This window comes from Mus pahari, chromosome 18 (genome assembly GCF_900095145.1).
Source record: "Mus pahari chromosome 18, PAHARI_EIJ_v1.1, whole genome shotgun sequence".
Lineage (NCBI taxonomy): Eukaryota > Metazoa > Chordata > Mammalia > Rodentia > Muridae > Mus > Mus pahari.
In genome coordinates, this window is record NC_034607.1 from 35,967,028 (window position 1) to 35,982,501 (window position 15,474).

Sequence of the window (15,474 nt, forward strand, 5' to 3'; positions counted from 1 at the left end):
CTCCCTCTCCCTCTCCCTCTTCCCCTCCCTTTCCCTCCCCCACCCCCAACTAAATGTTTCCCTTTATAAGAGTTGCCATGTCAAGGACTTTCTTCACAGCAATGGAGACCCTAAGATAGCCCCCCCCCCCACCACGGAGCAGTCTTATGCTTTGTTCAATAGAAACCCTCTAGACTAGGTGCTGCCTGCCGTTGTACAGACGTGTAAGAGAGCTTCAAAAGTTCAAATGTATTGTGCAGGACTCATTAAGGAGGATTTAAACAAAGTCCCACTGTTCCTTACAACATGTTTTCAGGCCCTACCATATGATAGTGGTTAGCCAATTGGAGTGCTTGGCCACTGGTGAGACTTTTTTCTCCCCCTCTTAGCATTTATTAGTTCCCGTAGTTCTTTATGTAGGGCTGAGCCTCCTGAGCCTTAAGTCACCCACCTTAGCATGTATATTGTTGCCTTTGTTGAGCTCATGTTTAGGCGGTGATGTGGGTGAGGTTTTCTCAGTGTAGCTTCTGGCATTACTAACAGAAACATAATACAACCAACCCAATACAGACTGAGTAGGCTATATTTATGTATTTAGGGATATAGATCTATATACATATATGTTTGCAACAACAATTAATGAAGGAAGAAGCCACGAATTTGAAGAGAGAAAGGGATATTTGTACTGGCCCCACTGGCAGTATTTGCATGGTCGAACAGGAAGGGGAAAATGATATAATCATATTAAAATCTCAAAAGAAAAAAAAAGAAGTAACAACAACAATAATAAAAGTCTTTCCTAATAGCAATCCCCTGGAGTCTTATTTCTTTGTGGGTCCGAGTTCCACCCTGATGCTAGGCATGGCCCACTGGAGAGGTGAAATGCAGAGAGCTTGACTGCACCGCAGGGGGTGGGAAAATGCAGTCTGAAAGGGTATTCCTTACCTTCCGGGGCATTTAGTTGCTGGTAGAAAACTACCCAGAGAAGTTGGGAAGGAATTGTCAGGAATCCATGGGTTCACTACCACAACAGGGCTGTTGGAGCCCTCGGGCTGAGGACAGTGTCCAGCCCGGGCTTGGTCTGGGTGCTCCAGCTTAGCTCATTGGCAAAGGAAAAGATGGTTGTCTGGAGGTGTCTGGAGCTGTTAGAGTTCTAAAAGAGCTCTGAGCAGAGTTAGGGACCAGCTTGGGAAATCTTGCTGACCCAGACCTGTGTGAGGTCCTGGAGCACAAGCCAACTTCAGGGAGAATGTCTGATGTTTTAAAATGGCGGTTCACATCACAGCACGCTGGGCCCAAACAGTTCCAAGAGGGAGAGGGGGAGGGGGAGGGGAGGGAGAGGGGGAAGGAGAGGGAGGGGGAGAGGGAGAGGGAGAGGGGGAGGGGAAGGTGGCAGCAGAAAGAGAAGGGGGGGAAGAGAGATAAAGGGAGGGGCGTTCCCCATATTTATATGGAAAATGACGCAAGTAAAGGTGGGAGGTGAGCCAAGTGGATTCTGGGACTATGGTGCCCGTTGTCTTGGCGACAGGTCTGGAGGCTGAGCTGTCATAGGTTTGGGAGGTCCTGATGCCAACAATGTCAACCACTACAATGGCTCCAGCTGTGTCTCAGGAGATTTAGACATGGGCTCTGTAGATGAAGGCATGCAAGCTCCTTGCTCCCCATAGTGGTTCTCAATGAAAGAGGCAGTCCTTGGTTCCAAACTGTTTACCAGTTGTTCATAGTGGAAAAAGCATGCATACCATACCAACTTCTCAGGGTGGACCTGAGATTAAATACCTTTAGCAGGGAGAAATGTCTGGGAATGGGAGCTTATTGGCTAAGCCCTCAGGGCTTCTAGGTACCTCATCAGCATGGAGAACTCTGTTCTGGGCCTACAGGACCACAGGTCACACTTCCTTATGTGAGAAGTGTGGCACATGTTCCAGGCCAGGGATCTCAGGTGTGTGCCCCCTGAGACTCCAAGTCCTACCCACCAGGCTTCCTGGCGTGGTTGACTGTCCCACATTTCTTCTTCTCTTTTTAATTAAGTCTTTTCTTGAGAATTTCTTACACTAGTATTTACATCATTCCCATCCCTTCATTCCCCTCCACTATTGCTCTCAACTTCATGATCTCTTTTCCTTTGATTATTATTGTTTCATGTGTGTGTGTGTGTGTGTGTGTGTGTGTGTGTGATATAACATATACCTCTCCCCTACTGAGTCTATTTAATGTTGCCCTTATGTATTTAGGCTAAACACTTGGGTTGTGGGTATGTCCCCTCCTAAAGGATTTTCCAGAGAGCTTCAGTGCCTTGTGACACCCTCTAACAGTTAGGGGTGGGGGATGGTTAGAACATTAACCAGGGTGCATTGCGGGGCACCGTGTGGAGGAGACAGTAGCACCTGTGCTTCGAGGGCTCCATGAGGGCTCCCCACAGCAGCACTCTCTCCCTTGCTCCCCAACCCCTCCAGAGTCACAGCTCCCGGTACTGACTTCTCTTCTCTCCCCCTTTTCATGTTTTTGCTTTAGGTGAGAAGCCTGGGCAGGAGCTAGAGGAGGTGAAGCTGCAGAACGCCAGCAAGCAGATTGTCCAGAATGCCATCTTGCAAGCCATGCGGCAAGTCTCCCAGGAGAGCCTGCGGAGGGAAAGCAGACCCAGTGACAGCAGGGGCTGGGGCCAGCTGGGAGGGCGTGAGCTGACCAAGAAACATGAAAAGAAGTAATGGGTGCTGCTGGCTTTGGCTTTCCCGGCTGTCTCTGCCTTTCCTGTTAGCATAGGACGTGTCGCCAAAATGTTGCCAATAAGCGAAGCAGCGTCATGGATGCCTGTCAGTAGGAGGAGTTCACGTTAGCTTTTACGACAAGCTGTGGTTTGCAAAGCTGCATTAGGGACTCTTCCTGTCAAGCAGCTGAGCCAGACATGGCAGTCCCACCACGGAAGTCATTTTATAACAAACCTATTTTCCAAGTTCTTTAAAAGAAAAAAAAAAAAAGAATTCTACATCTTGTTTATTTACACATTCTTTTTATGTATAATTCAACTAGCAGCCTTTATTCCCCTTCAGAGTTACTGAGTGCTGTTCTGTGTTCTTCATAACTATTAAAAGACACACTAGAAAGATGACGGGATAGGGTTTTAGCCCTGTTCAAATACAGCCTCGCAGGCTGTTATTATGGTATAAGTATAGGTTCAAAGTCAAATTGAGCAGGCATGTTCTGAGCCCAGCCCTGCACTACAGCTTATATTTATAACACTCCAAGAAAAATAGAGGGAGACACGTTTATGTGGCGTGAGAGCTCAGCCTTTTTAATCTCTGTTCTCTGAATTGTTTGCAGTTAGTGTTTACCTTCGGTGCGGAGAGCTGGTGTTCTTAGCTGTGGGTTAAATGAGATGACTGAGTCTGTATGCATGACTTGCTGAGGATGCGGTTCTTTGGCAGTCATCTTGGACAGCCATACCCTGTGCATATACTCTGAGCCCCCAAGCTGCTCCTCACCCTGCATTGACCTACCCCTGTGGGTGGAGAGGGCAGCGTCCTTGGTAGGGAGCCCGGACCCTATAATCTTACGCTGCTCCATCAACCAGCCCTGCCTTTTCACTGGGCCCCCTACTGACAGGAATTCTCCTTCTTCCACAAAAGAAATCAGCGTGACCACTACAAAAAACCCTAAGGTCACAGCTCAGGAAACGGTTTCATTTTTAATTCTCTGAGGCGTGTAAACGGAACACGAGAAGCGTGAAGCGGCTGTAGGCTGGAGGGGTTTGGAGAGAGGTGTGCGCATGCGTATCAACATAGCCATCTCCATTCAACCCTATAACTTCCTGCTGCTCCTGTGTGGACATCAGATGTCTCTCTGAAGACATCCTTTAGAGTCCGGTTACTATGCTTCGTAGAGGTCACTGGGTTGGTGCTCCTTGGGACAGCAGAAGAATTTAGCCTTGGTTAGAAACCTCTGGCCTACAGAGTGTCAGAGCCTACGTGGACATGTGTTCTAAATGCAAAGTATCGCTACCGTACAAAATGTGGCTAGTGTTCAGACACCTCCAGAATTCCAATATTCGATGCTATGTGTGACCAGGGATAATACAGATAGCATTAGATGGGCGAAACTATTTCCTTTTACTACATTAGACTATATTTGGTGGTGCATAGGTGGAACAAATTAATTTAGAGAGAGAGAGAGAGAGAATCCATGAGGGACAAAGGGTTTGAAACTTCAGATATTGTTTGTTCATTGATGTTTTAAAAAGCAGAACTCATGGCAATTAAAGAATGAACCTAAGATCATATGGTTGACACAGCAGTGTAGCCTGGGCAGTGAGTGGGGATAAGCGCACTTAGAGAAATTATCCAGATGAGAAGCAAACCCAGTGCTTGTAGTTTGCAGGTGACCTGCCACTGTGTCTCTGCTGAGACATCTGTCTATAACCAACCTTGTTTCTCTGTCAACTGTCAGAAACATAAATATGTTATCTTTCTTCTCTGGTGTATATGTACTACTATGCTACGAGTCTGGGAAATATTATTAAGTTCTGTATCTAAATACTATTTATTAATAAACTATATCCAGCTTTGAGATACGTATCCATAGAGAGCAGTGTTTCTACTCGCTCCTGTCCGGCTGATGTTATTTGTGTCTCTCACCTGCATACGACACCCAAGGCTTTCCCTGGAAGTGTGTCTTCAAACACTTTCCTACCATGGCCAGGAGAGGTAAGTCTTAATTGTTACTTTACTGTGACCCGGGGTAGCTTTGTCTATGGAAAAGAAGTGTACTAAGAAATGGAAAGCAAAAGATAAGGAGATCTGGCTGGCCCAGTGTTCATTGTACTTTGGGTGGAGTGCGAGTCTGGAAAAAGGAATGGTGACGCTGAGTTCTGAGAGGAGAGAGGGGCAGAGCCTTCCAGGGTGAGCACGTTATGAGCGATCTATGGAAGCCCAGTCATAAGAAGGAATGTGCCTCAATTCACCCCCTGTATGATGATAAAACATCACACGAAACATATGAAAGATAACATATTTATGTTTCACAGAGGTCTGTAGGGCTTCACGTCACATAAACTTACAGTGAGTTTCCATTTAGTGGAAGACAGTACTCAGCTCTCATTTTTCAAAATTGCGAGAAAAACTTATTTAATGTCTTTTATGTCTTTGATTTATGGCAAGGTAAAGTACACAAGAATTTTCCACCCCCCCCCATGCTCAGCTGTTCATCCCAGCTTATCCATCTTCAGGACAGAACTAAAGAAAGAAACCCTTTTGTGCTATGTCTTCAGTGTGCAAACATGTCTTACAAGTAGATATGAACAACTTACTGGCTGCCTGGGATTCATTCTATCTTCCCTCCCCCATCCCCATTCTTTAAAATACTCAGTCGCTTAGTCTTTTCATTACAGGATTTTAGGCTTCAAATAAATTAAGGTGTTTTCAAATCATTGAATTTGAACCATTCAGGAATGAGCACCTGAGTGTTTTTCAAGGCAGTTTTATGACCCCGGTAGTAAAATACTACATAAGAAGGGAGCTTTGGAGTTACTCACTGGAGTGGCTATTATAGAAAATGATACCTCCGACACAGATAACTCCCTTAACACCTGTGCTGCCCACAGTGATGGGAAGAGCCCATATCTGAGCAAATTCCTCTCCTAAGGGCACTTGAGCTGGTGACATTTTCTCAAGTGTATTATGATCTTGTTTATGCCATTGCTACGGCCTCACAGTAAGGCCTAGGTGGAGAAAGATTTGACTAGATCTGGGTGGGGGGTTAATAGAACACATGGACAAAGTAAGCAGTGCCCAGCTTCAAAAAAGAGACCACCGAGCTCAACCTGAACATTTGAACCAACCGAAACACACATTTTAGGAGCACCTGTGTCAAAACGGAAGAGTAAGACAGTCTGACAGAGTACTTTCCTGGATACATTAAAATTACGATAGCAAAGGGCCGGGAAAACTACTAGCCAGTAGAAGCTCAATGCTTTTAACCTCAAACAGTTGTAGCCTTACGTTACTATAATGAAATACTTGGGGCAGTCAAGTTATATAGACATAAAGTTGATTTACCTGATTGTTTTAGAAGATCTCTTCCAAGGCTGGGAGTCTCATAACTTTGGGATCCTGCTGATGGAGGCATGCTGTAACAAGAACAGACCGAGGACAGCGTGACTCAGGGGACAGTGGGACTCAGGGTCTGCTGGCAGACCAAGGCATCAGAACCCACAGTTTAAGGCTTGCTCCTGATGATCTAAGTACTTCCCACAAGGCTCTCCATCATAAAGGCTCTCCCACTTTCTGAAACCATCACCTTGAGGACCAAACTTTTAACCCCTGGGCTTTCTTAGGTGCTCATCTGAACCGTATTAGTGGTCATGGAAACAGGAAATTGGAGGGAGCAAAACAGAAGATCATATGGTGTGTAAACAGCATCCTGAGCCCGGGGTGAGGACAGTAAGGTTCTTTGCCCTTGGTCTTCTTGCTACAGTGCAATAGTCGAGACCATTGGGAAGAAATATGTGAGACAGCAGAAGGGACTGGTTGTTGTTGTTGTTGTTGTTGTTGTTTTTTAGGTAAAAGTGGTGAACTCACCAAGTGGAAAGAAAAAAACAAAGGAAAAGAGAAGGAAATATGTATATTTCTAGAATACGTAATATGTTAGAAAAATATATACAAAATGCTCAATACAAATACTACCATAGTATAAGAAAAAAAATCTTGAAACTTTTGGACTGACAGGGAGTATCTTCAAAGGGCAATTTCCAGATGGATATAAGATTTCTTCAGAATGATGTTCAATGCCCCAACACAGGGGTGAAAGGCAAACACAGAGCTGTGACCGGAGGACAGGGGGGAGGGGGGAAGGGAGGACGGGGGGAAGGGAGGACAGGGGGTTAGGAAGTGCATATTTGCAGCCAGCATGTCACTTTACATTAAAAGCAAGGATGAAACATTCTTAGTGGTCACCTGTGCTCGTGACCCTCCGTGCAAGCAAATTTCTCACCACGAACTTGAGTCAGCAAAAAGACATGAAAAAAAACACTTAAGGAATGGAGAGGTCACAATGAAAGGATGGGTAAAAGCAGTGCTCTTAAGTATAAAATGGCCAAGAGAGCATCTTGACAGTTCTGACACAAAGGGAGAAGTATGTAAACTGGTGTGTCTCAATGGCATGGGAAGGTCAGTAGCAAGGCCAAGGATATGGGAAAGGGAAATGACGTCATGCTCATGACGTCATCCACCGAGGAAAGGAAAACATTTACGCGGCTTCAAATAGAATGATCTAGGTCATACAATCTGAAGCGTCCCAACCTTTTATTAGATTTTATAATTTCTTCTTAACCTTCGAGCTGCGCTTCAGAAAATAGGATAGAGTTGTGCAAATGTTCTTTCGGTTTCCATTTCTTTTTACCTTTCCAATAAGTTCAGAATATATCAAATATAATATATGTGGACTTTCTTCTTCTTTCTTTCTTTTTTCTTTTTCTTTCTTTCTTTTTCTTTTTCTTTTCTTTTCTTCTTCTTCTTCTTTTTTTTTTTTTTGGCCAGGGAAAGACTCCCTTGATGCACAGGAAGTATTTTGCTGCAGATGAAGGACAAGAGTAACTTTTGCAGAGAACAAGAATTCTTTTAAGCATTAGAATTAGGCCAAAGGTTGTCCACAGTTTAAGTAAGCAGGGAGTGTCGAAAGCAGTTGCTAGTGAAGTCTATGTCTTCCCTCAGCTGAATGTTCATGTAACTTGAGTAAGAACCTTGACCACACACCTGGCCCTTGTGTTCAAAGAATGACTCCACTGCATGCTTTCACATGAATGCTTCACTAATTGAGTTATTTGTGTTAACATCCATCCATCCATCTATCCATATGGCCTCAAATTTGCCGCTTCCCTCTGCACAGATGGTGTCCTGCTGCGAAGGCTGTTGACTTTTCCTGCGGGCTTTTACTACGTGTGGCTGTGTTCTCAGCCTCTGTAGGGGACACGCTGGAAATCGGAGAGAGTTAAAGCCACAAGAGCAGCGCCCCAGGCACTGCTGATGGGAGCTGGGGCGTAAACACTCCAGTGCCCTCACCTCTCAGGTGGACCATCTCATAAACACATCTCCCAGCCTCCTAGTTGTCTTCTGATGGAGGCCAGATGCATTCAACCCTGCATTCTCCTTCTCTTGTCTCTCCTGCTTTCCTAGGATGAGTTCTTGAATCAAACCATCACTCTTGCTCCTGTCCTGTCTCAGCATCTACTTCAAACGGCTCCACCCTGAAGAGTGGTGTTATCGTGCTACCGTCCAAGAAAGCTGAGGCTACTCGTGATTTGTGCTTTGATGCATGGAACCAAGAGGAACCTTTCTGCACAGCAAATTGTGCCAGTCAAATACTGACCCGTGGCTTGTTACTCAGAGAATGGTTGAGGATTCAGATGTGTGCTTTGATTTTATTGCAGATGTCTTGGTTATCTCAGGATGAATTTACTGTTGGCTCTGTTTTCTACATTGGCTAGTTGATAGACGTTGGATCCACATACATATCAAATAGACACTGGAGGCTGATATCTGAAGGGAAGGAGAACGAGAGACTATTGCCAGGCCCTGTAATTTAAAAAGCTAAATAAAAGAGAGCTAGTGTATAGAAATCAAATTTCAGGAGCAATAGTTTTATCAGACTTCCTTTCTGAAACGGAATATTTGGGGGGAGTCCTGGAGCAGAGACACCCTTCCATTTATTCTGCTGGTTTTTGAAATATTGAGAAATCACTCCATATAGGACTGTAGTTTTTTTTTTTTTTAAGTTTACAGATTTTGGAAGATGGTAGGATGGGTAAATTCAAGAACACAGAACTCTGAGAGCCAGGGATCTGTCTTCAACTTCAGGCTTACTTGCTAAAAAATACCCTGTGCTCCACATTCACATATACAATGCCAATGGAACAATGTCTCTATTATTAGATTATTTGTTTAATTATTATTTTCATGGTGATATTACATGCTTCATAAAAAAGGATCCTGTTCTAATCAGGCTTGTTTTTATCAAGTAGACAGGAACTAGAGACAGATGGGAAGAGGGGATGTCAGTTGAAGAACTGATTCTATCAAACTGGCCTGTGGGAATGCCTATGGGATATTTTCTTGGTTAATGGCTAGTGTGGGAAGGCCCATCCCACTGTGGGCTGTAGGCCCCCTGGGCAGGTGGTCCTTGGTTATATATGAAAGCAAGTTGAGCATCCATGAAGAGCACACCAGTAAACAGTGCTCCTCTGTGGTCTCTGCTTCAGTTCCTGACTCCAGTGTAACTCCTAAGCCAAAGGACTCCTTTTCTCGTCCAAGCTGGTTTGGTCATTGCTTTATCACATCCTCAGAGAGAAAACTAGGATTAGGATGTCTCTTCTGTTGAACCCATGTATGGCTTGGGTACAGTTCGAGCAAAGGGTAAGTTCCCAGTGAATTCAACATTGGACTCTTTACGTGCACAATGTTAACAAGCTTCATCAACTTTCCCACTGGTCTCCTTATGTGTGGAATCCATGCTGCCAAATATTGTTATGTTCCTTTCTATTTCTAAAGGTAAATGACCCTCTGTGTTTTATGGTTTTTGCTGAGGCACCACTAAATTGGGCAGCTTCATGCCTTTTTATTTCTACGTTTAATCTACATATCTACTACCCCAGAAAGATATTTTTTAGCTTCCTCCAAACAAAATAGTGGCAGGATTTGTATAATCATAGACCAGCCTTACTCATTTTGAAATTCATATGAATGTATATGAATGTGTATACTCTTTCCCATTCAGTAAGATATTAAACCATGGCCTTGAAACCTAAGGTAATATGTTGTTTTTATTTGCTTCTTATTATACTGTATGAATAAAACACTTGTTACTCAAACACTGAATATTAGGGTGTACTAACCTTACATATTATAAGTATAGATCCTAATAAGCATTCTTATACATATATTTGTCTAGGTATATGACACTTCCCCTGGGTAGGTATTCAGGGACAGAATTACAGGGTCATAGTGTATATATACATTTAATTTGAAGGATCCTGCTGAAGGTGTTTCCAATGAGATAGTACTATTTTATCTTCCTACTCTTTTTTGTTAAGTCTTCCTACTCTTATATGATGGAGTGTATTCCTTAGTTCTCCTTAAAGGAAATAATGGAGTTGAGAAATAGTTTAAGCAAAAGTTGACTTAGTAAAGCCTTGTTGGAGTAGGTGTGGCCTTGTTGGAGCAAGTGTGTCACTGTGGGAGCGGGGGTTCAAGACCCTCATCCTAGCTGCCTGGAAGTCAGTCTTCTCCTATCAGCCTTCAGATGAAGATGTAGAACTCTCAGCTCCTCCTGCACCACGCCTGCTTGGACACTGCTATGTTCCCACCTTGATGATAATGGGCTGGACCTCTGAACCTGTAAGCCAGCCCCAATTAAATGTTGTCCTTATAAGAGTTGTCTTGGTCATGGTGTCTGTTCACAGCAGTAAAACCCTCACACTAAGACAGTTCTCATTGTTAAGTCTCTCCCCTTGGGTATCATCTTTGTTTTAGTCCACTCTACTGCACACGATCTGGAGTTGGGATGTCTCTGTGGTTTGTTATTTCATTTTATTTTAGTTTTGCTTCTTAGGATGTTTGTTTGCTGGTGGACATGTGCAGTCATTTTGGAACCGGGGACCTTTATTTCTGATTTGGTGGAAGAGCCAAGCTATAGCTTTAAGGATGTTGATTGAGAGAGGCATTTTAACCACCAGGGGGAGACAGCTCCAAAGGCATAGCTGTAGTTTCCTCCAGTGCTTTACATCTAACTCAGTGCCTACCCACGAAGGGGATCCTAACCAGAAAAAAAGATGGTTGTACACAACACCTCTGATTTTTTGATGGCATCTGCCTGGCTGAACACTCAACATTATGAGTACCATGTGAGTTTAAATCGCTTTGTGTTTGAGTCACATCTTTCGCCAAAGAGGCTTTGCTTGTAAACAGCATAAGGTTACAGAAATTTTCACTCTCCCTTTTGCTGTGTGGTGCCACACACAACTCAGCAGAAATCCTTGCGGGGGGGGGGGGACCTGACTTTGCTTTAGTCATTTTTAATTCATCCGAGTACCCAAAATCCCTTCTCAACTTCCCCTCCCTTCAGTCTCTGGAGTGAGTTAGCTAACACACCTGCAATCTTTCCCTTTGTAAGAGATCGGTTTCGGACCCACTGGGTCGGTAGACTTCCAGCCCACTTGCTGTATTCACACCATACTGCTTTGTTTAAACCACTTAAAAATAATTTCTCTACCCATTTTAAAGTCTCTGCAATGAGAGTATTGAGATTTATCGTTCTCAAGAGCATGAAACCTCTGTTCCCATGAGTAAGCAATGCTGGTGCCAGTGACATCAGTATTCCGCTATAGACCATATATATTTTTTAAATGTATGGCCTCTATACTTTGAGGTAAGTGTAGAGATAATCTTCACTTTGGTTGGTTTCATAATCGTAACATTGGAGGCACCCTCAGCCTGCTGATGTTTTCTGCATGAAGGTGATTTATGGGACCAAAGTCAATTAAAGTTTGGCTTGAAGTGAGTAACAGACACTCAGAATTATTACACAATTGCCCTTCCATATGTTTCTGTCCTTTGGGGTCTCCTCAAGTTCTTTTGCATTTCTTTTTCAGCCATCTTTCCCCTACCTCCACTAAGCTTTCTTTCTCATCATCATCCCCAAGCAGTTGACGACAGAGCCATAAACAGCAAAGAATGAAAGGAAGAAAAGCCTGAGAATCACATGAATGTGGGAAGGAGTGGTTTATGTGTGTAATGGTGCCTGCACATATATAATTCTTAAATCCAAACTCATGGACTTAGGGCGAAATTAGCAATTTTAAAAATGTTGGTTCTAAGTGAAAAGTGAGCCTGTTTTGTAAAGATATTGATAACTTATATAAAGGCACTGTGGTTTGGTCTCTGCCTAGTGATGGGTGGTCTATGGTATCAGGAAAATTACCAATAATTCTCTTTAGACACAGATTTTGTAACTTCCTTGTAACCTACTGGTAAGACTTCCAAGGGGAATTCTTCCTTCTCTACCTCACATCCCAGAGACTCTGGCCATGCTAGGTAAGGACTCAACAGCTGAGCATAGCCCCCAGCCCAAGAATTATCTTTCTGAGTTGCTCATTGGAGTTCATATCCTGCTATTGTTTTAGAACAGTGACAGACACATAACAAACACCCACTATTATTTTTGCAAAGTGATTTTCTTTCTGAAGTAGCTTGAGATCATGATTTGACTCAAACTTTTTATTTTGTGAATTAAAGGTTGAAAATTAGAGTTCATGTTGAATTACTGTGATCATTAAACTATTATAAATGATTGTGTTGACATTCACTCACAGCTGATTGAATTTGTGATGGTAAGCAAACAGACATTTATTTACCCTCTTTGTTCTCATTATTTCAGAGAAAGAGGATTATTATACCAATTCCATTTTCTGTCAGTCAGTCCAGTACGGTACTGGCATCAGGATGTTGTCATTACTAAAATAGGCCCAGAGGAGTCCCAAGGACTAAATGAACAGGAAGCTGTGTAGACAATCTCTTTTAATACTAGCTAGAGAGCAATGCCAATCCCACTCAATGGTCTCTCTCTCTCTCTGAAGCAGGACAATCTTTTTGTTCTATAATAGGAGAAGGCCTTTCTGCCTTTGATTTGTGTCCTTTACAGAACTCTCCTTCTCTCTCACCTGCCTTCTCAGTCAAGAGGACTGGGAGCCACCAAAAGGTTGTTCCCACACAAAGGAAGAAAGAAGGGTCCAGTTCTATTTATATTTCTTTCCACAAAGCTACACCTGTCTTTTTAGAAGATACATCTCTTGGTTAAAGATCTAGATTTAGATTTAAATATTGCCTTTTGCTCTTGATTCATTAAACAACGACGACAACAACAACAACAAGAACAGGATTGTAGAGTAGAAGGAAATGTGTCAAACTCCCTCTAGGGGTAAAAATGTGTCATTCATTTGTTCAAGGAAACCTGCAAGCTTAGAAAAGTTCAAGGTACTGCATAGAGTCATGTGAAAAGGAAAAGCATTAAGAACTGTGTTCAGGGACAAGAAGTGGAGCAGAGACTGAAAGAGAGGCCATCCAGAGACCACCCTATCTTGGGATTCATCCGTATCTGCAGACACCAAAACCTGACACTATTGCTGATGCCAACAATCACTGCCTCATCTGGCATCAGTGGGAGGGGAGGTCCTTGGTCCTGTGGAGACTTGATGTCCCAGTGTAGGGGAATGCTAGAGGGGTAAAGTGGGAGTGGGTGGGTGAATGGGGGAAGCACCCTCTTAGAGGGCAAAGGGAGGGGGATGGGATAAGAAGTTTGTGGAGGGGAGATCAGGAAGGGGGACAACATTTGAAATGTAAATAAAGAAAATAACCAATTAATAATAACAATAATAATAGAACTGTGTGGGAACTCAAGATAGATTTGTTGTCAGTCTTCAAAGCAAAAGCCAGAGTAATGGCAGTTCTAGCAGGCTAGGTTTATTCCAACTTCTCAACACACCTGTTAAAAAAAGACAAGTATAAAAGGGGATAGCATTTGAAATGTAAATGAAGAAAATACCTAACAAAAAAAAGTAGGAAGGGGAAAAAAACTGCAGAGAGATATTTATCCAATGTGGCTGCACCGAGGAAGAAGCAGATAAACCCAAGAGCTACTTTGGTGAGCTGACATGAGCTTTATGTTTAAACATAGGACAGCCGGTGGGTGTGCACAGTTAGGTGTTATGGTCTGTGTGTGGTCCCACCCAACATTGAGCTGAGTGACCTGTGCTGCCAGTGTTTTGGTAATTTGTTCCTAAGGTGCACCCCAACACTCAGAAAACTGTCCCCATCTGTTTTTGATTTTCCCAGAATTCAAAGCGACTGGAGAGAAAGGTTAAGGATAGTGGCTTATCTCTGCACCTTCAACCTTTGTCGGGACACAAAATAAAGGCGGTGCTCTGAGATTTCATCCTGCTCTCCATTACCCAATGATCTAAGAAAAGTGCTCATGTTTTTTTAGCAAGTGCAGTTTCTGAAGTGGCTGGCTGTTTCGGGTTAAAGGTGTGTGAAAGGGAAGACATGAAATATGATATTTGCATAAATATCATATTTCATGATATAAATCATGAAAATATATCATATTTCATGATATAAATCATGAAATATGATATTTATGCATCAATCAGAAGATATAAGCCAACAGGCTCACCACGTTACAAAATGATGGAGAGCAAATGTGGCTCCACTGTCGAAGAGTAGCTTTGACATCACAGGGTAATCCGAGGCCCTAGGCAGACAATGAGGCATGGCTTCATTGGGGGGTGGGGGGTTAGTGCTGAGAGCAGCTGATAGGGGTCGGTCTAGATTGGGGGGGGGGTTGCTGCTTCTGGCAGCCATTAGAGAAGGGGGCATTAAGTTCTCCCTCTCCCTCTCCCTTTAACTCTCCCCCTCCTCCTCTCCCCCTCCTCCTCTCCCCCTCCCCCTTTCTCTCTTTCCTTCTCCCTCTCTCTCCCTCCCTTTCTCAAGAGCGTGCTCTCTCACACACAGAATGGTTGAAGCAAAAAGACAAGCCACAGTGATTTATTTTTCTCTTAGACCCCTTTTATATCTCTTAAGACAAAGTTTTTCTATTAGAAAGAAAATTACTTCATAGCCACAAGTTACACATTTTTCCAGAGATAATCGCCACAAGAACATGTTCTTCAAAAGCAGATTAAAATCATTACACAAAAGGAAATTACAGCAGGATATTGATAACATATTTCTTATATGAAACCTATATCTAACTAAACAATGCTCATATATCTTCCTTCCCAAAGCTCACTGTGACCTCGGAGCGGTAACTTTTAGTCGTTGGTTAACAAAGTTTAAGCAGGCCAAGTCTATGGTGGCAGGTTTCTCCCTATACTTGGTTGATAATCACCTGTATTACTATGGAGCAAGTCATCTGTCTTATGTCTTATTTTCAAAATTATGATCAGCTAGTCTGGCTAATCATCTGTTCTCTGTTCTTATAATTGTTTGCTCTTTATTATAACATTATAATTTCCTGGTGCACCCTGAAAATCTGTCACCCATCCCTAGATCACATGATCAAGGAACTCAGGCCCAGCCAAGAGTGTATGCTTTCTATGATCATTAACTTGTCCCGATCCTAACTCTTTGTGTCTCTACAGTTGGGCATCTTGGAAAGATTGGTATTTGAAGAATCGGTACACATAGACGCCAACGTATGGTAAGAGACATTGATCGATGCTTCTGGACATCTTGTTAGGAGATCTCATGCATACAGTTGTGATTTACACGAGTCCTGGGGGACCAACCCAGGTGCAGGATAGAATGGTGCATGGGGTGGCTACTCATTTCCTATCCTATTGGCAGCACATCTCAGGTTCCTTTCAGATATGGAATAAAGCTAAAGGCCTTTCTCTCATCTAACTACAGATATGAGATTTGCTGACTGAATATTAGAGGTCAGTCTCACTGCTGG

The 15,474-nt window shown here is 43.2% G+C and overlaps 1 protein-coding gene across 1 annotated transcript in view; it reads left to right on the forward strand.

Moving 5' to 3' along the window:
* Akain1 (A-kinase anchor inhibitor 1) overlaps positions 1-4,554 on the forward strand; it is a 43,173-nt gene extending 38,619 nt beyond the window's left edge. The window contains exon 2 of the mRNA XM_021218564.1: positions 2,494-4,554. Coding sequence (XP_021074223.1) covers positions 2,494-2,687 — 194 coding nt within the window. The 3' untranslated portion in view covers positions 2,688-4,554. The remainder of the gene's footprint in view (positions 1-2,493) is intronic.
* The last annotated feature ends 10,920 nt before the right edge of the window (positions 4,555-15,474 follow it).